The 22,490-nt window shown below is 52.5% G+C and overlaps 1 protein-coding gene across 1 annotated transcript in view; it reads left to right on the top strand.

The window, feature by feature from the left end:
* The first annotated feature begins 5,716 nt into the window (after nt 1–5,716).
* Kcnk3 (potassium two pore domain channel subfamily K member 3) overlaps nt 5,717–22,490 on the top strand; it is a 37,460-nt gene continuing 20,686 nt past the window's right edge. The window contains exon 1 of the mRNA XM_031356355.1: nt 5,717–6,161. Within this exon, the coding sequence (XP_031212215.1) occupies nt 5,879–6,161 (283 nt within the window). The 5' untranslated portion in view covers nt 5,717–5,878. The remainder of the gene's footprint in view (nt 6,162–22,490) is intronic.

Here is a 22,490-nt window from a genome sequence, read left to right as displayed (position 1 = left end):
GCCATAAACCTGCAAAGAAGGATCTCAAGATTTGTGAGCTGTTGACGACATCTCTGGCCTCTCTTTTCTTCAGCAACTCTGTGTTTATCCAGAAAGATGGACCATGACCACTCTAGAATGGCTCCAGGAGACAATCTGGAGGCCTTGCTATGGAGGTGGTAAGTTTAGGAACTTCTCTCGTGGCTATAGATAGGGCAGCCAGGGGAGCTGGGCCTGAGTCCCAGCTCTGGCCCTATGTGCTTCAAGGCCTGGAGGTACCCATGCCCCTTGACAGGCCTCGGTTTCTTCAGAGTACTAGAGGTCTGAGGATTTCTCTGGCTTTCCTTGTGTAATTTAACGAAAGAAAAGTGAATGGTTAGAGTGGAAAATGAGAAGGCTTAGAAATTCAAGGATATGGAGGAGACCAGGACAGAAGCTGAAACAGCAAAGCTCACAACCTCCTGCACGCACATGCTCACACCCACATACAGCAGGCTGAAGAGGCTTACCGGCTATCCTGCCTGCGATCTCAATGATGGCTGAGTCCGTCCTTTGTCCCTGCTTCGAGAATGAGACTGCAGAAGTTCTAAAGAAGAAAGGGAAAAGGAGAGAAGGAGGAGTCTACAGAGAAAATAGGGAGGCCTGGAAACTACATCAAAATCAGAAAGTGAGTAACGGCAGCACTGAGGAGGAAGTGGGCAAGCTCCCACACTGCTGGGGAGAATAAAAACCAAGATAGCCGGCTGAGGACAAGAAGCAGGATTTAGTAACACACAGGGGGCGGATACATTGTGGCCACTTCTGGGTATGGGTCCTAGCCGCACCTCCCAGCACATCCTCAAGCACCGTGGATGAGGATGCTCACTGCAGGTAGCATTTACAGCCGAAGAAAGGAGGGCTGTTTAGTGGGAGGGCGGGAGGGGGACTGGCAGCTTAGACTCGGGATTTAATCATTATGCAAATGCTGATCAGGAGCAAACCTGAGCCCCCCAGCAGTGTTTCTGAGAATCACTGGTCCCCAGTCTTATTAGGGCCCAGGGCTTTGCACCCTTTGAGCTCTCCTTTGCTTCAGATTGAGACCGCCTTTTCCCTCGGTCAGCTAAAGCAAGGCTAAGAGGGTCAGGTGTTCAGCTTCCCAGCCCAGTTCTCTCCCAACAGCCCACAGAGTCGGCCTTTGCTAACAGTTGCCTTTTGTGTTTGACTTGGGCTTGAGATGTTAAACAAACAGTGGCTCTTGACAAATGCAAGCCGTTGCTGTGGGACCAGTTATGCTCTGGAAAGCCAAGCTAATCCCCAACTTCACTACCTTCGTCCGGAGATACACCAAGAAACCTCTCAGCCACACCTAGCACCTACTGTCCAGGGCTATGACTGGAGTGGCATCCTGTGGCAGCCAAGCTGTGTTTCTCTGTCTTTGCTCCTGAGTCCTGCTTCTCTTACTACTCCAGCCTTCTCCTGGCTGATATTGAGATGGCTCTGGAGCCCTTCCCCTTCCCCTGCCTCTGCTTGCTTCTCTGAAGTCCCAGCTCTCATGGACTCACCTAAGTGACTAGGGCCAGCAGGAAGGGCTCAAGAAAAAGTTTGCCAGGTACCTTCTCTGTGCTGGCTGTTGTCCTAAAGCTCGCTCCTATGAGTGAGGTAGGAAAGACTCATGGGTACCTACGGTCTGCTCTAGGCAGGATGGATCAAAACTTCTCCCAAGGCTCTGGGCTAGCTCGTAACTGATGGGTCAGGCCTTGAACCAGGTTTGTCTGACTCCAGGTCAGCTTCTCCACCCCCTACCCCCCACTGGCCCTACCCCAGCCTCCAACCAGACAGTTCACACAGCAGGGATCAGAAGTAGTAGTGGGATGAAGTGTCTCTGTGCCTCCATCCCTGAAGCCCACACCCTCCATCATTGTAAAATGGAGGAGGGCATCGTCAGGATGTGTCTACTGCTTTTATTTCTCAGAAATAAGAACCGAGGCAAAGAGAAGCCACTCTGCTTCCCCAATTCACCCAGCAGCATTAGCTCCCAAGCCCAAGCCTCGGGGCTGTCAGTTCACTTCCCCTCATGCCGCATAGCCTGCTTCCTTCGCCCTGCAGGCACTTGGCTCTGTTTTTGCCCTTCTCCTCCCTGGCAGGACTTGTCCCAGTTTGAGAAGAATCTTGTCTGTAGATAGGGAAGCAGGATTGCTGAAGTTTTTCTGTCCCAGACTCAACTGTCTGAGTCACTTTAATGCCCAAGCAGCAGAGGCAGGACCGTTCTGGGCTTGGCTTGTGTTAAAATGTGTAGTGCAGCTTTGATGTACAAAGCATTATGGGAAGAATAGTATTTTAAAAGGATAGTATTGTCTCTACCTAGAAAAAGATAGCAAGCCAGTGAGGGAGTCGTGCGAGCAAGTAATCTTGGCAAGAGAAATGGAAACTCAGAAGTTCACAAAGGTACAAAGGAGCAGGTAGTTAGATATGGGGGCAGGGGACACAGGAGGAAGGGCTTCATGGAGCCTTAGAGCTGAGTCTTGAAGCCTGAATGAATAGAAGGTTGGCAGGAAAAGGAGGAGAGGCAAGGAGGTACCAGTTTCTCAACTGATGGGAACCCTGGAGAGCCCTGGGAGTCTCAGGGAACATGAAAGAACACAGATGCATTGGGAGCTCACAGATGGACAGAGAGGCGTGTTAAGCTGAAAACGATTGTGTGTGATGTTTAGTATACAATGGAGCATGGTAGCTAATGGTAAATTCCAAACAATTTACTTCTAACCTTGTGGCTGTTTCTTTCCTCACAAACTAGTCTTCAAAGAAGTGGTTGTTTATCCCCATTTTGCCTAATTCTCAAGAGGATGGATCAAACAGATGTAATCAGGCCAGGAAGGGCATGGGATGTTATAAGCAAAAGGCATGTTGATATTTTCTGGTCCGAATCCACCACTTAGGGATGTGGCAAGGGAACAGCTGACCTCCAGTGCTGCTGCAAACACAGACAGAGACAGGTTGACGTTGAGCAGGCGTGGGCAGGTCGGAGGGTCCTGTGTAGAAGGAAGCGAGGTACACTGTTAGGTCTTTGATGCAATCCAACCCAGTTTTCCCAGGAAGAGGATGGCTGAAATCGGGCCTGCTGTCCCAAGGGTTAATCAGAAACCTTGATCATGCCAGCATGCTCCTCCATCCCAACCCTCCCTCTGCAAGGGACAAGATGGATGGGGAACCTAAGCTGTCCTCCTGGACTAAGGATATGCAATACAGGTGTTCTGGTCCCGTATATAATGGAGGCTGTGTAAGCACCGCTCCTCTCTGTAGGACCTTCACTGCCCTTCTCATTACTGTCCAGGCCTCTGAGTGAGATGATGTCTGAGAATTCTTCTAGTTCTCAAGAGCTACAAGAACATTAAAATTAATGATAAATGTTCTGCCCCAAAGACAGCTTTCTCCTTTCCTAAAGCTCTTCCACTTAATAATACTGCCTTTCATTTGTATAGCAGTCTGGGGTTGGCAGCCGGAAGTGGGAAAAACATGACAGCATTGCCCCTAAAGCCCAGCCCCAAGGAAGTCACTTGCACAGTCAGACAGATCTTGGGAGTAACTGGCTCCTGGGGGGATCCTGATGGGAGCCAGCACATCAGAGGCACACGGGATTCTGGGAATGGTGTGGCTCTTCTTTCTGAAGCCAAGGAGGCCAGGGACGAAAATCCCCAACAGGCCTACAAGGCCAAGGGAAGACCTTCCCTTGTGGGGAGAGGAGGCACAGGTCCCCTCATCAAGGTGTGGCCTAGACACCTGAGTCTTAAAAAAGTAAAGGTCACCAGAGAACCTCACCTATTCTCCTTGCAAACATATGACTTCCTTTGATTATAACTGCTCAGGAGACTAATATATGATGATCAAACCCATTTTACAGGTGGAGAAAGAAAGGCTCGAGGACTCAAGGAGAAGAATGTGGGTTTGAGAAACAGACAAGAAGCCTCTTCCCAGCTCAGTGATCCTGGGTGATTGTATTGCTGTTAGCCTCAGTTTCTTCATCTATCACAGTCCTGATTATAAGCAAACCTCCCTTTGAGGACCAAGGCAAAGGTTAAGGTCACAGGTACAGCATACTCCGAGAGATACAAGGATACCTCCTTGTGGAGTGAATGGGCTGGTAGCTAGCTCTTCTGAGGCACTTTGGGATAAAAAGTGGTATCTGGCAATGACATCCCAGCCCAGAATGTGGCAGATGGTGCCCTCCCTTGCTGGCTACCTCCTGAGCCATGGATTTTGGGCCTATTCCACATCTCTCTGCATGGCCTATGCCAGGGTCCTGTGAAGGGCTGTTTGACCCTTCTTGGCACTGGGGTTTGCATTCCGATCATTCTGCTCTCTCAGCCCATCCATGTCCAGGACTGTTTGGAGTGGAGTAAGGCCCCAGGGATCATCTGCCATGACAACTCATGGAAGAGATAAGGACATGAGGCTCCAAGAGGGGCAGTAACGCTTTGCCTGAGTTCCCACTGCCTGGCCAGTTTCCTCTTCAGTGCCACAGATACCAGGTTGACAGATGAAGAAACTGAGGCAGAGAAACCGAGGCACCCCTGTCCCGGTCCCTTCAGTCCATCAGTGAGTTATTAGATCTGGATGCCCTCACCCCCACCCCAAGTCTTAGCTGGGTCACCAATCCTGGTCTGTGCTTCGGGGTGGCATCCTGCGTTTTCTATGTCGCAATGCCGAAGTCATGCCTGTTGTGCTGGTATAGGGCAAAGGCTATCAATATCAAGCTCGGGTAAGTGGTCATAGCCACTAGCCTGGGCTTTCTCAGCCAGTCCCCAGTGCCTGGTGCTAACCTGGGCGGAACTCAGTGTCAGGAGAGAAAGCTTTCCCTCAAGTGTTGGCTCCTGTGTGTGTCCTGAGCCACAGCAGATCCCCGCCAGTTTCTAAGATAAGCCAAATGCTGGAGCACAGGGAAGACAGTGTGACCTGAGTGGGGAGGACTGCACCCCTGTCCTATCCCCAACTCTCCAAGTGTGTCCTATGCGTCACCTCACCTCCTATGCCTCAGTTTCCTTATCCATGGGCTAGGGGAGAGCCAGTAGGACCCAAGGTCCCCTCCAGCCTCAGCACTATGACTGGGGCAGGGGGTAGAGAAAGGGCGGGCAGGGAGTCTTGTCCTTTCCTCTCTTTCCATGTCATTTCCAGGACATTTGTATCTCTAGTACTCACAAGTTTCCCTGTCTCAGTCTGTCCCTTTCTTTGCATCGTTTGCACCGCATTTTCCTGACAGATCCCTCTTTTCCTGGGTCTGTGTGGTTAGCCTCCTTCAACACACACACACACACACACACATACACACACGGGGGGGGGGTGCTGTCCTGGGTCCTCTCCCTTCCCTGTAGTTATCTGTTTTCCTGCCTAGTTTTCTCTGGGGCTGGAGGGCTGGATCTCTCTCTCTCTCTCTCTCTCTCTCTCTCTCTCTCTCCCTCTCTCTCTCTCTCTCTCTCTCCCTCTCCCTCCCTCCCTCTCCCATCTTGCTTCCCCCCCCACCAGCTCTCGCTCTCCCTCTCTCTCGCTCTCTCTCTCCCGCCTCTGTCCTGCCTGGGTTCTCCCGCTTGCTCCCCCTTCTCCCCCCCACCCCGCCCTCGGCACGGCTCCCCAGTCCTTATTTGGCTGGGCGGGAGGGCAGGCGGGAGGTGGCGGCCGGGGGGCGGGCGCGGGGGCGGGCGGAGGAGGGCGGTGGGTGGTGCTGAAGGGACAGCTCCGCGGCGGCCGGCAGCGGCGGCGGCGGCGGCGGCGGCGACGGTGGCCCCGGGGTGCGGAGCTGGTGCCCGGCGTGGAGATCCGCGAGCGCAGCCATGCCCCAGGCCGCCTCCGGGGCAGCAGCGGCGGCGGCGGCCGGGGCCGGGGCGCGGGCCGGAGACGCCGGAGGGCCGGCGAGGACCCGGGAGGGACGATGAAGCGGCAGAATGTGCGCACGTTGGCTCTCATCGTGTGCACCTTCACCTACCTGCTGGTGGGCGCCGCGGTGTTCGACGCGCTGGAGTCGGAGCCGGAGATGATCGAGCGGCAGCGGCTGGAGCTGCGGCAGCTGGAGCTGCGGGCGCGCTACAACCTCAGCGAGGGCGGCTACGAGGAGCTGGAGCGCGTCGTGCTGCGCCTCAAGCCGCACAAGGCCGGCGTGCAGTGGCGCTTCGCCGGCTCCTTCTACTTCGCCATCACCGTCATCACCACCATCGGTAACTACACTCGCCGCGCCGGCGGGGACGGGGGCGGGGACCAGAGATGCTGGGGAGCCGCCCGCGGCTGAGGGGTCCCTGCGGAGCGGGGCGGGTCGCCGAACCCGCGCGCTCCCAGCGGCCGGGGCTCAGCCCGGTGTGTCTGCTCTGCGGGGACTCCTGACTCCGACCTGTCTCCAGTCAGGCCAGCCCTAAGTTGGCCTTGCCGGGCTGTGCGAGGACCCCAGGGGACTTAAGTGTGTGAGAGGGACAGGAGCTGCCGGCCGAGGCTCGGGAGGAGGGGTGTGGCTGGGCTAGGCCCTGGAGCTGGGCACCCAGAGTGAGCGGCTCGAGAGAGCGCCACTCCTCCATGTCCCTGACGCTGGGCTTGGGCACCCGGTGTCCACACCTGCTGGGCTTCGGGGAGGCACGTAGATGCCGGAAAGCTGCACTCCGCGACACACGGGGCCACTCTCTAACTGCGACTGAGTGCTGCTAGGGGGTGGGGGGTGGGGTGGGGTGCGTGTGTCCGTGTGGGTGTGGGTGTGTGAGTGTGTGTCCACCTCCACGAGTTTGGGCTGCACCAGACAGGGCCTGTAATTCTCTGAGGGCAGCAGATCAGGGGCTGGAAGCCAGATTCGGTCCTATTAGCCTTCTTCCCCAGTGTCCCAGTAAAACAGTCACCTCACGGGAATGGCTCCACTTCTTTTCCAAAGCCAGGGCAGATCATGCTGTAGGAGGCCACAAACACACCCAGCTCCTCTGAGAACATGGTGCACAGGTATACACACACACACACACACACACACACACACACACGGAGGAGAGAGAGAGAGAGAGAGAGAGAGAGAGAGAGAGAGAGAGAGAGAGAGCTCAAATAGATGTCTGTCAGGAAAAACACCTCCAGCCAGGCCCTTCGTGGTGTTGCTGAGGTGTCCAGCCAGGATTACCCAGTTTAACCATTCCCGGGACCCCGTGATTATAGCACAGCTCCATCACTAACCCTCTGCATGACCGACCTTGGTCAAGTTCCTTCTTCTCCCTGGATCTTGGGCTCATGTCCCAACATGTAGAGGTTGGCCAAAATGATGTCAAGGGCTCTTCCCAGCCCTGACGTGCTTGGATTCTGAGATTGGGAACCCACTTTCCCCCAAAGCCATTGGGATGCCTCTGGGAGCTGATTCCTCCCTCTTCCCCACCCCTTCTCATCCTGACCCCCACCCTCTTGCCTTGGCCCAACTCCCAGGGACTCATTGCCATTTGGCAAAACCCATAACAAGATGGCAGTGTTTTCCTGGGAGTCAACAGGAGAAGAAGTGAGTAAAAGATAGAGCTGGACACTGTCTATCCACTGCAGAATTCTGTTCTGATGTTCTGTTGCTCTCCAGAAGTGGGGAGGGGACTCCCAGATACCACCTAAAGGACAGACTTGGTCTGGACCCCTTCCTTCACATCCCACTGCCACTTGCCTGGGTTTAACAGCAGGTTAGCTCTCTGTAAATCAGAGTGGGGGCCTCTGTATGCCTCTCTCCCTCTCCCCATACCAGTTCCCTAATTAGTACAATTCTCCTCTAAGTCCCCGGGTCCCCAACTTCTCAGAAACCTCCCAGCTGACCTCCTTGTTTCCAGCCTCATCGCCACAGCAAATAGCATCCCCTGGACAATGCTCCCAGAAAGAAACAAAACCAAACTTCCCAAAGCCGAGCTGCTTTCCCCCTTCACCAAAGCCCATACACCTCCCCATGGCCCTATGCTCCTCACCCTGACTCCACCTCCATGCCTGACTTTATTTAGTTACTTGGATGGCCTCCTTCTACAGCCTCCAAATTACCTTTCAGAGAACACTTTACATGTTTATAGCCAACACATCTTTTCTTCTGACTTCTCTTTGCTATCCAAGCTAGCCCCCCTGGGTCCAGTCTAAGCCTACCCTTCACTCTAAGCCTCTTTGCAGGGCCACTGCCCCTGAAGGCTGCAGCAGGATTTACTAGCCAGGTGACCTAGGGGAGTTGGTGTGGGCTCTTTTATTTACGTCCTAAGGGGTGTGCTTTGTTTTGCCTTTTCACCGTGCTATTGTGTTAATGTCCATGTAGGCAAAGCCCATCTCGGCGCTTCTGAGAGCCAGTCATGAGCAGTGGAGAATACTATTGATGGTTTACTGTGTGCAGAAATGACAGACATTACCCCTTCTCCTCCAACCCTGCTGTCACTTTCCAAATTGCCCATGGTTCTTACCTAGGGAGACGCTAGAAGGTGGCCCTAGCAGCGGAACATCCCTCTGCTGGTATTCATTTAGACAGTGCTGGTCAGGAAGAAAATGCCACCACAATTGCCTACTCCCTACCCCATCCAAGCATCCATGGCTTTTTATCACCTCTCAGTTTGGCTCTGCCACCTAGCTGGAAGCTATCCCTGGGGTAGTGGTTAGGGTGCCTAGAAGGGGCTTTATGTGAGTATGTTGTCAGCCCTTCTTGACCCATTTGCCTCCTCTGGACCATCTTGTGGCCAATCCCTCCCGATAAGATAAGTGAGAGAGCCTCTCACTCAGTCAGCCTCTAGTGGCCACGGTGGTGTTAGCGCTTGGTTGGATCTTCACAACTCAGCGTGGTTACCAGATCAGGGCAGGGATTGTTAGGTCTGTTAGTCAGAGCAGTGGGTACAGGGCAGGGAAGAGAAGGGATCTCCTTCCTGCCCAGAGCCACCAGGCTGATGGGCAGCGGGCTCAGAACAGGAAGCTGAGACTTCAGACTCCACATCCAGGGCTGTGTCCCTGTTGGGCTCTTGGCTGCATCCTTTGCCTCCATATGTTATGAAGCCCGGGCCCAGCCAGGCCTGGCAGAACTACCAAGTGCCTAGTGATGCCAAATTGCAGGATACTCACGAGCGGCCCTGATTGGTTGAAGGTCAGCAGGGTCCAACTTAGTCACTCACCTGGTTAGTCACATCCTCCACTCCCACCCCCTCATTCCTGGCCTCACAGCTAAGGGATCCCTTCCTTCCCTGCTCCCCAAGTTCACCAGACACAAATGGAAACTCTTTCCTTGGGAAACCTCGCCCTCTCTAGCTGTTGAGTCATCAGACTCCTCCAGGCCCCAGCCCCCTCTATTCATAGCCCAAAGCTGTCAGAGCAGGAAGGGGCCTGGGGATCAGCTGGTGCCATCACTTGCTCCTACAGAGAAGGCATGGGGAGGGGGGAGGGGAGGAGGGTAAGAGTCACACAGAAGGGGTTCAGAATCTGACTTCCAGCCACCCCCCCAGCACCTCTTTACCTGTTATTATTTGTTTAATTCTATGTACTTATTTTGTGACTCTGAGGATGGAACTAGGCAAGTGCTCTACCACTGAGCTCCTTGGTGCTATTTTTATCGCCACGGTAGCCACCATAGTAATGGCAGCCTTCCTTTATTATCTACGCTCTGGCAGGCTCTATCCGGGCACTTCATTTGTATTCCCTTGTTAAGTTCTGCCAGTCCTTCAAGACTGACCTTATTACCCCCCATTTTCGGCTAAGCAATGGAAGACTCTAAGTCAGCCACTCACCCGTGGCCTCAGAGCTTGAGAGTAAAGCACCTGTGCAGACTCAATGGGCCTATTTGACCCTCTCTCTCTCTCTGACAGTTTCTTCATCTGTCTTAAACCCAACCCAGACCCTTGGGGTCAAGAGGCACCAAGACATCCAAGCGGGTGCATCCCTAGCCAGAAGAAGGGAGCCTCTTGTTGCAGCCTGCTGCTCTCCCACCGCCTAGTGGCCCCAGAGACAGATCTGTGCGCGCCTGACATCTGGATGTGCAGAGGCTATGTCGGGCTCACAGGTGCTGATTCTCCCACAGCAGACCAGGAAATCTTTCTGGCTCTAAGGCAACGAAAGACCAGGTGATCGATCTGCTGGTGGAGCCTAGGCAGGAAGCCGGTGTTGTTGCCTTTCTGGCTCCTAGCCCTAGCCCCAACCCCCCCACACACACCCCCACCTAGCACAACCTGCTGTGGCTCACAGCGCAGCATGGTGACTCTGGGACTGAATTCAAGCAGGTGGCCCAAGAGAGGAACAGTGTCTTTTAGATCAGAAGTGACCAGTCACTTCCCAAATCACAGAGCCCTATAATAAGAGTGAGAGGCACTGGGGAGCATTCGGCCACTCAAAGAGCTCAGTAACTTCCCCAAGGTTACAAAGCAAGTTAAGCACTTGATGAAACCCATGACCAGCCTGCTCTCTTCACACTACGCATCTCTCAGCCTTGCCTGGCTCAATGCCCATAGGCTAGCCCCTCCATCTTAACTCCACAAACCTCACCTTGGCAACCAGGGCTGTGGCTTCATGTGAACCCACCTTCTATTCCCTACCCTGCCTTGCCTGGGCTATTAAATCTTTCATATCCCATCTTGTCAGTTATAAAACGAGAATGAGATTATCAGCAGGAAGTAATACTTTCATTCGAAGGACGTGCCTGGTAGAGTCGATATTTAATAGTATCTGTAATGTTTACTATCATTAATGTTACTGCTTATGGAGTATGCCTTCCCCCCATGGAGTCTCCCATGGAGGGAATGGTTCTTTCTCTTCAGGGTTACCATGGCAAAGCTACCTTCTTAGCAAATAGGGTCAGTGAGGAAGGGGTGGGTGGGTCGGGGGAAGCTACCTCATTCTTTTTTGTCTTATTCTCCCAAGGTCCTACGGCAGGCTCTCCTTTCCCTTCCCCATGCCTGGAGCCTGCCTGACAATGCAGGTTCAAAGGCTATGCCACTTCTTCTGAGCAGGCAGACCATCAGAAAATTAGGGAGGAGAGTGAAGGTCTCTGTGCTAGGAGAACCTGTCACGGATTGGAGGAAGACAGAAAAAAAATATATATATATATATATATATATATATATATATATATGGTTCCACTCAGCTCAGTTACTAGTCTCTATGACCCTCAGTTTCCTCTTCTAAAAGTGGGTATATTTTGCCAGAGGTCCTCTTGCTTGCCCCCACCCCCGTCCAGTTCCCACGCATTCCGGTGGGGAGCTGGAGGTGTTGGAGGGAGTGGAGGCGAGAATCGGACAGAAATAGCAGGCCCACGACTGGCCACCGTGGGGATAGGACAAACACAATAAGTATTTTCAAAGGAAACATAAACAAGCACAGATGAATGTAATGTGGATCGCCACTCTAAACAGCTTTAGCTGGCAGCACAAGCCATGGGTCTGTGTGTCGGTTTTGTAATAATTTTTAAAAACTGAAAATGATTTCCCTGTGGCCAGCCGGCAGCTAGGGGAGAGAGCAATCCCTTAACCAAGGCCACTATCCTGCCAGTCTGGGCGAATCTCCTCAGAAGACCCAGTGTGGACAGCTCCCGTCCCACCCTGCATCCTAGCCTTGGGCTCCGGGAAATTGACATGTGCCTGCAACAGGCCTGCTGCTCACCACCAGCATTCCCACACTGCCCTTGCTCAGAGAGGTTTGGAAATTTGCCTAAGACACTACAGAAATAAATGTCAGCCCCAGGACTTACCCCACCCCACCCCCAGCCAGGCCTGTAAGTGTTTGGGCATCTTTTCTGAGAGTCGTTCTTTCCATGGAGTCTCTGTGATTTCTTCTATGTGAACCTCTGTAAGATATAGATGGGGTGCCAGGGTAAACGTAGGGCGGTTTGCCCAAAGAGGAATTAGCCCAAGCCTCTTTTGTGCTCACGGGACTTGAGAAGGGTCTTGCTAAAGGTCGCACGGTTAGCATCAGAGCTGGGCTTGGAGCCTTGTTTTCTGACCCCTCTGATAGCCTCTGGTTCTCAGCGAGCCACATGACAAATGCCTGTCGTGGCAGCACAGAGAGCAGTCAAGCACCCAGCTGCCGTCGCCACCGCCTCCCAGGCCACGCATGCTCCCTTGATGTTCAGAAACTGCCGGTGCTTGGACAGCTGCCAGGGGTCTCCAGGGACCTGCCCCCTCACCTGGAGTTGCCCAGGCTGTGGCAACTGCCGCAAGCCAATTCTTCCCATCTTCGTTTGCTAGTGTTTCTTAGTCATGGGTAAGAGCAGGCAAGGTCTCTCTGTAGCAGGGCCAGGCCAATGCTGGTTTTCTACCTTCACTGTTCACAAAAGATGTTTTTGTCTGTTGAGACAGGATCTCACTATATAGCTCTGCCTGGAACTCACTTAGACCACGGAGTACAGGCCCTGAACTTAGAGACATTTATCATGTGCTGGGATTAATGGCATGTGCCACTACTTCATGAAAGGGGTGTCTTACCACCCCTGTACCCACTTCTGCTTCATCCAGTGACACAATAAAGTCCCCTTAAAAAGGACTGGAAAGTAGGAACATGGCCTTGGTGCCTAGAGCTAGAGATCTCTGACTCTGTCTCTCAGTCTCTGCATATGTGTGTCTCTGTCTCTTGGTCTCTGCATGTGTGTGTCTCTGTCTCTTGGTCTCTGCATGTGTGTATCTCTGTCTCTTTCTCCCTGCACCCCTCCTGCCCACAGAGGCAGACCTCTCCCTAGGGAGTGAGTGAGTATCTGGCTTCCCATCTCCACAGAGTCTGGCTTCACCCAGGCCTCTCCTGGGGTGGGCCTACCCTGGGTGCCCTGATTTAAGGGCAAATTCTGAATGGGCAGCTTTCTTCTAAAGCACAGCCTGAGAGTCTGCATTTATAACGAGCCTCACGGGACACCCATGCTAGAGATCTACGAGCCACGCTGCTTAAAGTTCAGTTAATTGTAAGAAATACAAAGATTCCAGAAATAGACACAGGCATGGAGAGGCATCCTTTAGCCTCATGGTTTGGAATACAACACATTTCTGAAATCATGGCAAAGGTCATCAGAGTCCCACATCAGGGTCAGCTCTCCTCCCTTCCCAGTGGCATTTTGTCTTGGAGAAAGATCCACAAGAGGGAATGAAACTTGTAAAGGGACGGGGAAGTCGGGGTGGGGGGGGTGGGGGTTTACATCTGAATCAGCTCATGAGTTGAAACAGGAAGGTCTGCTCCAGGGGCAAACTCCACACTGCAAGAAAGGGCCAGCCCTCTGCCCTCCTCTCCCAAAAGTGCATGCCAGCTGGCATTTTCATAAAGAAAGGGCCAGAGATGTAGCTCAGTGGTAATGCCCAAGGCCCTGAGCTTGATCCCCAGCACCAAAAGAAAAATAAGAAATAATAAAGACAACAACAAAAATTATCCCCGATCTTTTCTATAGGAAAGCTGGCAGAGAGGCAGTGATGGCTGAACACTAGCTGGGGACCTGGGGGTCTTCAGGCTTACAGCTGGGAACCTGGGAGTCTTTGAGCTTACAGCTGGGGGCCTAGGGGTCTGCAGGCTTACAGTTCTCCTGCCACTGACAGCACCCACACCTGAAGAAGTAAAAGACCCAAAGAACCCGAAAAACCGAACTCAGAAACACCCATGCAGTGAGCACTGTGGTCCTAATTACTTTAGACTGAAAAGTCCATAGGAAGGGACCTGAAGGCTGTACACCCTTCTCCAGGTCTCACTCCACTGGGACCATATATGGAGTCTAGGCACCGCATGCAGTAGCTGTACTGGGGGAGAGGGGAAATGGGGAGCATGGAGGAGGAGGACAGAGAAGTAATGAAGGGCCTACCCCGTGGGGATAGTGGCACCCAGGAGTCTGCTAGCCCTTTGCTGCACGTCCCCTACCTACTCTCTATACACATGCATACACACACACACACACACACACACACACACACACACACACACACACACACGCAGGTGCACAAACTCCTGAGATCTCTGGAGTACTAAATGCCAGTGAGAAGCTTGTTCCTCCCACCTGGCCTCTGCCTGTCTTGATCTGTGCCAGAGTTGTCAGACAAAAATGGCAGACCACTGTGCCTGCCCAACACTGTTATTTCTCACAGTTTTGGTGTCAGAGAAATCCCAAACCAAGATGCCCAAAGGTTGGGCATTTGGTAAGGAACAGCCTGCTTCCTGCTTCCTGGTTTTTAGTTGACCTTCCCAATGCCTGCTCAACCCAGGAATTGCATGTTGGGCCTCATGCATGCGAGGCAAGTGTTCTACTGAGGTACTACGTCCAGGGCCCTCTATTTACTCTTGAAACAGGGTGATCAAATTACCCAGAATAGCCTTTAATTTGCTCTGCAGCCCAGGGAGACCTCAAGCCTATAATCCTACGCTGTTGGAGTAACTGAGATCACAGGCCTGGCTTTTACAAGGCCACCGATCCCACTGAGAAGGACTCCGTCCTCATTCCCCAAAGCCCCTCCTCCAAACATCAACACACTGGGCATTGAGTTTGAACTTGTAGATTTGGGAGTCTGTGGCACTGCCCAATGTCTCCAAGGACAGCATAACACCATCCCCTCTCAGGAGCAACAGCTGGGCAATCATGTCCTCAGTCAAGAAGGAGCCCTGCCTCCCATGGGCTGGGCCCAAGCCCGAGAAGTCTGGTCCCATAGCTCAAGACACCACTACGGTGTGATGTTAAGCCTCAGCCCAGCAGGTGACCTGTGTTTGTAGACTTTGGAGGGACATTGGTAACCTGGGGAAAAGGCTGGAGGGAAAAGCACTTCCGTGGCTATGGAGAACAGTGTGATCCAAAGCCACTTGGTGAGGAAATGGTTTGCTTAGCTTACAGGTGATATAGTCTATCCCTAAGCCAAGCCAAAGGCAGGAACCCAAGGCAAGGACCAGGAGGCAGGAGCTGAAGCAGAGGCCGTGGAGGGGTGCTGGTTACGGGCTTGAGTCTCCCGGCTTGTACAGTTTGCTTCCTTATACACCCCAGGACCACCTGCCGAGGAGTGGCACCACCCCGTGTGCACTAGGCCTGCCCACATCAATCATTAATCAAGAAAATGCCCTACAGACATGATTATGGGCAATCTGACAGAGACATTTTAGCTAAGGTCCTTGCTCCAAGAAAACACTAGCTCGTGTCAAATTGGCCAAGTGAAACCCCTCCAGGACAGGCAGTTGTGGAGAAAAGAAATCCCCCTTTATGTCCCTGCCAGGCTACAGGCCCAGACTTGTTCTGAGTAGATCCTTGGGGTTAAACACACATGCCAGCAGCAAGAGACCAGAAAAAACCAATTCTGTCAAGAGTAAGTCAGGTCTTGCTAAAGTTGGCCAAAGATAGCTTGTGCTGCCTCAAGAGGAGGTGAGCTCCCCCACCCCAGGGAGCATATAAGCTGCTTTATGGTAAAATGAGCCCCCACTCGCTCCCCCAACCCCCACTCCTTGCCCCCACTACCACCACCATGCATCCAACACCCAGGGAAGCAGCACTGACAGAAGATACACATGAAGGATGAAGAGGCAGACTTGGAGGGACTGGCTCACACTGTGGAAGGGTGGGCTTAGCCTAAGATCTGGGGCAGGCTGTCCAGGAAAAAAAAAAAGCCCCCAGTTTGTGTGATTGCTCCTGTCCATAGGTAGAATTTCATCAACAGGGCCAAACTCCCTCTTCAGCTAATCCATAAGGTCTTTCAGGTGATTGTGTCATACCTGGGCAGTCTATCCAGAAGAACAGATTATCCTACATCATAACCTAGGGCTAACCTGTTCTCCTTTACTCAGCCAACTGATTATGGACTGTAATCAAATTTACAAAATACCTTCCTAGCATTCCCCAGATTGGCCTTTGGAAAACTAGGGGCTTTGGCTGTAGGACCATCACCCTTAGTTAGTTAGATTAGTAGATTACAATGACCAGCTTTTAAACTTCATCCCTATCCAGAGATGCTTTTTCACCGGGGCTGCCTGGGGAGTTTGGGCCCCCCAGAGTGGAATTAGAGAGCCCTTCCGAATAGAACAGGCTCACTGGCTTTGCCTTTCCCTCTTTGGTCTATCAAAAGCCATTAAAATCTCCTGAGGTAGTCTAGATGCCAGGCTACGTATGAGATACCACAAGATCAGACTGCTGGAAACCAGATCCTTCCTCAAGCAGCTGGAGTCTAGTAGAGCTCTAGGAAGTCCAAGTTGACTGGTGTGCATGCTGGCTCCACATGAAGCCCCTCAGGATGCTAGATGTTGAGTGGGGCCTTGTGGGTGAAGACTGGCAGTGTGACCTTCAGGAAGCAAGGTAGAGGGGCCAGGAACAGGACACGCCAGGCTTTTGAACAAGTGGTTCTCAACCCTCCTAATGCTGTGACCCTTTACTACAGCCCCTCCTGTTGTGGTGACCCTCAACTGTAATATTATTTTTGTTGCTACTTCATAACTGTAATTTTACTACTGTTATGAATCATAATGTAAATATCTGTGTTTTTCAATAGCCTTAGGTGACCCCTGTGAGAAGGGTCACTTAACCTTGCCCCCACAGGGGGTCATGACCCACAGGTTGAGAACCAGTGCTCTAGAGGCGGGTAGGTGGGTTTAATTTGACAAATAGTGTATGTAGGTGAGGGATGGTTAACTTGTGTCCCTTGCCTGGGTCCTAACCGGTGGGTGCCTATTGACCCCAACTAACCCTGTGAGCGAGAGTTCAAACCCTTCAGCCTGGTTACCCAGCAGCCCTCAGCCAGTCTCTGAAAACCACTTGTGCGCCATCCTCCTTCACAACCAAAAGTTCACTCAGGAGGTCAGGCCAGACTCAGGCTCACTGAGGCATGCTGGAGCCCATGGGAATGCACTTGAGCCACAGGACCTGATATCATCCAACATGGTGTGGATCTTTTCTGCAGGGTCCCAGGTCCCTGCTCTGAGACGCCCCCCCCCTTCCTTTCCTACCTGTCCTTCCCTCAGCCACACTTCTGGACCCCATGTATTCCCTGCTTGACTTTTAGCCGTGGGCTCGGAAGCTTGGCATGTACTCTGTGATAGTTCTCATGAATATTCAGGTTCTCTCCTGGCCATGACTTCAACTCTGAAATGGCCATCTCAGACCCATCTGTAAAGTCACATTTTAGCCTATGGGTCACAGGATCACCTGGGGCGCTTTCTTCGGGGCTCTGAACTGTCAAGCCCCATGGGACAGCCTGGAGAGAGACATCAGGTTCCCAGATGGGGACAGCCTCCTTCTTCAAGACGAAGCCTAGTCCCCTTGACAAGAGGCAGAAAGTTTCAGGCAGGAGCCAGTCCCCTATCAGCGCAACATATACTTCTGTTCTTGGAGGTGTTCAATGGAGATCTAAGAGCTGACAGGCATCAACCTCACTCCCAGAGCCTGATTCAGGTTTCCACAGTTATACATAGGGCTGTTTCTTGGGCAGTCACCATGACTTGGGTTATTTGTTTATGCCACCTCACTGAGGCCTTACGGTTGCCCCAGGAGGAAGTGCTATCTAAACTTTATTTTACAGACAAGGCTCCTAAGGTCTGGGGAGGAAGGGTTCAGGGAACACACCCAAGTGTCCTTGGTTGGCAAGTGGCCGAGTTCTAGATGCACAGGACTCGGTCACACTGTATCTCTCACGAGCCTCCCATCAGCCCGAAGTGTGGGCACCATTACTCCTACTTCACCAGCAGAGAGGCAAGTCTTGACTCCATAGTGTGGGGTGGTGTGGCCAGCATCAAGACCAGACCTTTAATCCAACTCCTTCCCCAAGAATCCGTGTGTGCTCTGCCCCCAGGCCATAGCTGGAGGAGGGTCAGTGTTGCAGATGCGTGGACCTCACATAGACACATGTTGGCCTTTGGGGGACAAAGGGACAGGCAGTGTCATGGGGAACTGTCTTAAATGTGTCATCCCACTGAACAGGGGACCTTTGACACTTCTCAAAAGGAGCCCCTGAAGACAGGTACAGCAGCTCTGTTGTGCCACCTCAGCTCATGGAGCCGGAGCCATGGTGTTAGCCCCTAACAACCTGAGACTTCATTCACATTTTGTTCATGAGGTTTCATCATGGCTTAGGTCGCATTGTGGGTTGAACCGAGAACCAATGTGAACTAGGCAAACAGTCCACCACTGACCGAGATTGTCAGCCCTGCTTTTGCTTTACCCTCAACCTGTGTTTTGCTTTTGATTTTTCAGACAGGGTTTCACTAGATTGCCCAGGCTTGCCTTGAACTCACTCTGTAGCTCAGTCAGGCTTTGAAGTCAAGAAGATCCTCCTGCCTCGTGCTCCTAAGTACCTGGGATCACAGGTCTGCATGACCTGGCTAGGTGAGGCTTGTGCTTTAAGGCTCCCAGGTAATGGGAAGAGTAGAGAGCTTGTTAGGACCATCCTTTCTCTGGGCAGCTGGGTGGCTCCGCCAGCCACAGGAGTTACTCTGCTTTCTTGGTTTCCTTGGCATCTCAGAAACTCTGAAATTGCTGAGCAGGAACCCCCATGAGCTTGAAGGCAATGCTTCTGAGGTGAGCTGGGAGGTAGAAGTTGGTGGATGGAGAAAGTCATGTTGAACCCCCCCCCATGAGGTTGAGAGATAGTAAGGGGGCCTCAGAGGCCTTCCCAGGGGCAGCCTGTGTCTACCCCTGCACAAATATCACTCTTAGCCTGGCCTAAAACAAGCTCAGGGGAGGGGTTCAGCACAGCACAGGCCCCATCAACAGAGAACAAATGGCTGGCCCTCTGAGTCAGAGGACTTTCCACTGTAAGGGTCAGCAGGAGCCCAGGTTCTGGAGCAGGAGCCCCTGTACAGTCCTCCTTCAGGCCAGACCAGAGAGAATTCTACAACTCAAGTGCAAGCCTCCTTCTCTCGCAGCCCCAATCAATCTTGTTCCTGCTGTCCTCTTGTCCCTGCAGTGTTACTCAGTGGGCACGCTGTCCACTGCCTCCTCTGTGAACAGTGGGGAAGATTTTAGCTTAGGACAGCTGAGCTTAAAAAAAAAAAAACAAAAAAACAAATGAAGGGACCCATGGGATGATAAGGTCATCTCAAATGACAAGGAGAGCTTTGAGAGTGAGAGTGGTCCCCCTCCATGGTGTCTCTGCTTCCTGCTGGCTGTAATACTTGGAACAAGTCCCACGTGACCCTAGCTTTGCCTGTGAAGTCTAAGGCTGGGAGACCTTCAAGAGTCTTAAGAGTTCAGTCTTAAGACTCTACTGGACCTACCTGGCCTCCCTTCCCAGCATCCTCCAGGGAAGAACACAGCCCAGGATTAAGATCTTGTCCTTACTTCACCTCCTGGTGCCCAGGCCCTGGGAAGACTTCCGCTGTAGCTGGTCCCAAGAGTTCTTACACAGGACCTCCAAGTCACCCCTTTCTGCAAGGAGGCTGATCCTAGCTGTGGCCCATGTCCAGCTTATCAGCACAGAGAGGCCACTGCCCCAGCCCATGGGATCACTGGAATGTAGTCGCCTCCCGCTGGAAAAGAAGCTGACCCTCTAGGCTGTCGGCTCCTTCAGGAGCCTCGACACTGCGCTCCTCTGAGACGGCAGAGTTCCAGGTGCCTGCTGACCCCAGCCCGTGCCTTCTGAGAACATATGGTAGCCAGGAAGAGAACTGCAGGGTCCTCTCAGCCACAGATGACCCAGGATGTACACTGATAGCCAGTTCTGCCATTTAGACCCTGGGTTGACTCTGAGGTTTCCAAGGCCCTGGGAACTGACATCGTGCTGACAGGCCATCCTTTATAACCCACCCAGAGAGCCCAGCTCCTTGGGCCCTCCCCGTGGTTTACAATGTCAGAATGCTTTTGAGGCAGGTGGTGGTGACCCACGGAGCTGACTCTAATGTTCACTCCATCTTGTGCTAAGAGAGAGATGGGAGTGGCTCACTCGGACTTAATTGAGGAATAAAGACTCAGATGGGCATGAGATACAGCATTCTAGAACTCTCCCAAGTCCTTCAAATTCCTCGAGATGTGGTAGCACACACAACCTTTCCCTCCTGCAGATGAGATGAGGTGGAACCGGGGAATAGGAGAGGATGGGGTGCACAGAGCCAGGTACCCCGACTCTCCCCACTCAGCCCACACTCCGAACACTCATTTCTCTGTCCACCTGATTGTTGCATCTTCTATGCATCAGGAACTGTCCTGGACCCCAGAGGCTCATCCCAGGCAAAAGTAGCCCCTGCTCTCCTGGTATCTGCTTTTTAGGGGCAGTGGAGCCTGGAAACTAAATCACGTTGTGATAAAGAAGTGTAACCTTGCCCTGGAGAGACAGCTCAGCAGGGAAGGGTGATTGCCACAGAGCCTGACAAACCTGCATGCTAGAAGGAAAGAATCAACTCCCACAAGTTGTCCTTCGACCTCCACACTCAAATCATGATATACACGTCTGTGAACATGTGGTCACATATGCACACACACATATTACATATATGTGTGTGAAAAATAAGTAAATTTTTAAAAATATAAGAACTCTACAAAATCATTCTGTCCAAGAGGGAGACAGGTCGCACCAGCTACAGTCCATAACTCACAAGGAGAACTGTGCTTGGACAAGGTGATAGGGAGGCCAGGATCACAGGCTGATGGAGGCTGTTTAGAAAGCAGAGGAGATGGGACTCGGTGGGAAAGATGTTTGTGTTGGGGGAAGGGAGCAGCGACTGAGAGCTGGAGGGAAATGGAAGAAATGGGTCTGGTCCTGGGCCTTTGACTTGAGTGGTTGGATGGAGGCTAATCACTTAGCAGATGCAAAGTGAAGCTGGAGAGTAGCCGGTTTTGTGAAAAAGCTTCAAGGCTGCTGTTGGGGACATCCTGACTAATCGTGAGAGAAGCCTGTGAAGGCGAGCCTGCCACTAGAGAAGAAATCAAAGCTAAGACAGAGACTCGGGAGACAGGCATAATACTGATAGCCAGGTGCCATGCGAGACCAGCTGGGAACAGCAGAGTGCCCCAGCCTTCCTGCGACCATGGGAGATGGAGCTGGAAAGGCCAGAGGGCAGAGGGTAGGCTGTTGCACATGCCTGGAATCTTCCAGCAGTGGGAGGTGGGGGCAGAAGGATTGAAAACTGAAGTCCATAGAGTCCACAGTCCATCACTATCTTGGGACGCCGCAGGCTGAGCAATAAAGAGCTTGCCCACGGTGGACAAAGCCCTGGCTATGAGACGGAGGAAGGAAGGAGAGGTTTCCCAAAAGTGGGAGGAGCCTAGAGAGAGAGAGCAGTCAATCTTGCCCACAGCTACTGGGAAGTCAAATCAGGAGATCACAAAGGGACAGCCAGTGGACATGTCACCATGCTGGTCAAAGGGACATATGAAGTGTCATGTTCCACAGCTCCTTCTGGGCACAAAGGAAAAGAAGGGCTTGGTGGTGGGTGCTATTCCGTACTAGCAGATCCTGAACTGGAGCAGGGGGTCATATCTGAAGAGAGGCAAGAGTGGGGGGAGGGGAGCAGCAGCATGGCAGCCCTTCCTGTTTGCCCGCTGAGGCTTTGCAAACCTCCTGCAGAGGCCCAGGGGTAGTGAGCATTAGGTCTATTATGGTCCATTATGCAAATGACGCCAAAGCCCAACAAGTTTATCAGTTGGGACACCCAGCCGTGGCAGGCAGCTCAGCTTTTCCTACATAGCTCCCTCCTTTACAACCTGCCTGCTCTTAGCCCTTCCCACCTCCCCAACATCCCCATCCTAGACCTCTGCCTCTCCACTCTGAGAATGCTGGTTTGTTTGTTTGTTTGTTTGCTTTCTCTCTTTGATCCCTGCATGCCTGTCATCTTTGGTCAGATGCATCTACAACTGGGCCCCATATCTTTCCCCCACAGTTAATGTAGGATAGCCTTCTACCCTAAGCCACAAGTTGTCAGGGATAGGGGAGGGGCTGGAAGAATACCCAAGAGCCTTAGGGTATATCGGCCTGCAGGACAGGAGTGTGGTCCTGCCTTACTTGCCTACTGAGACAGGGAGAGCCTGGGATTTAGTCTAACCCCAGTCTGGCACTGGGCATCCTAGGGTATCTCTGGGGGAAATCAGGAATGGACAGCCAGAAGGACCCTCTGAGTGAGAAAATGAAACAGGTATAAAGTGGTTATCAGAAATCCTGACTAGGGAGTCACTAGTAAGGCCAGCCGCCTGTCTGCCACTACCATGCCCATCTCTGAAAAAGGAGCAGATCAACACACCAGAGCTCTTTCCAGCTGAAAGACATGGGTGTTGCTCAAAGACAGTGTGGAATCAAGGGAGAAATCCTGGCCACAGCTAGGACTGTGTGCCCTCCATTGCCCTAACCCTGGGTGCCAGGTTTGGGCACATCCTCACTGCTGATCTAACCTCTGAAATGAGGAACACTATCCACAGTCTCCTGAAAGGGACCATGCCTAACTTCCAGGAGTGTGTGTATGTGTGTGTGTGTGTGTGTGTGTGTGTGTGTGTGTCTGTATTTCTGTGTCTGTGTGTGTCTGTGTGTCTGTGTGTCTGTGTGTGTCTCTGTGTGTCTGTGTTTCTGTGTCTGTGTGTGTCTCTGTGTCTGTGTGTGTGTGTCTCTGTGTGTCTGTGTGTTCGTGTTTCTGTGTCTGTGTGTGTCTCTGTGTCTGTGTGTGTGTCTGCGTGTCTGTGTGTGTCTGTGTTCTAC

Source organism: Mastomys coucha, unplaced genomic scaffold (assembly GCF_008632895.1).
Source record: "Mastomys coucha isolate ucsf_1 unplaced genomic scaffold, UCSF_Mcou_1 pScaffold6, whole genome shotgun sequence".
Lineage (NCBI taxonomy): Eukaryota > Metazoa > Chordata > Mammalia > Rodentia > Muridae > Mastomys > Mastomys coucha.
Note: the sequence above shows the minus strand (reverse complement) of the source record. Positions and strands in the feature narration are given on the sequence as shown.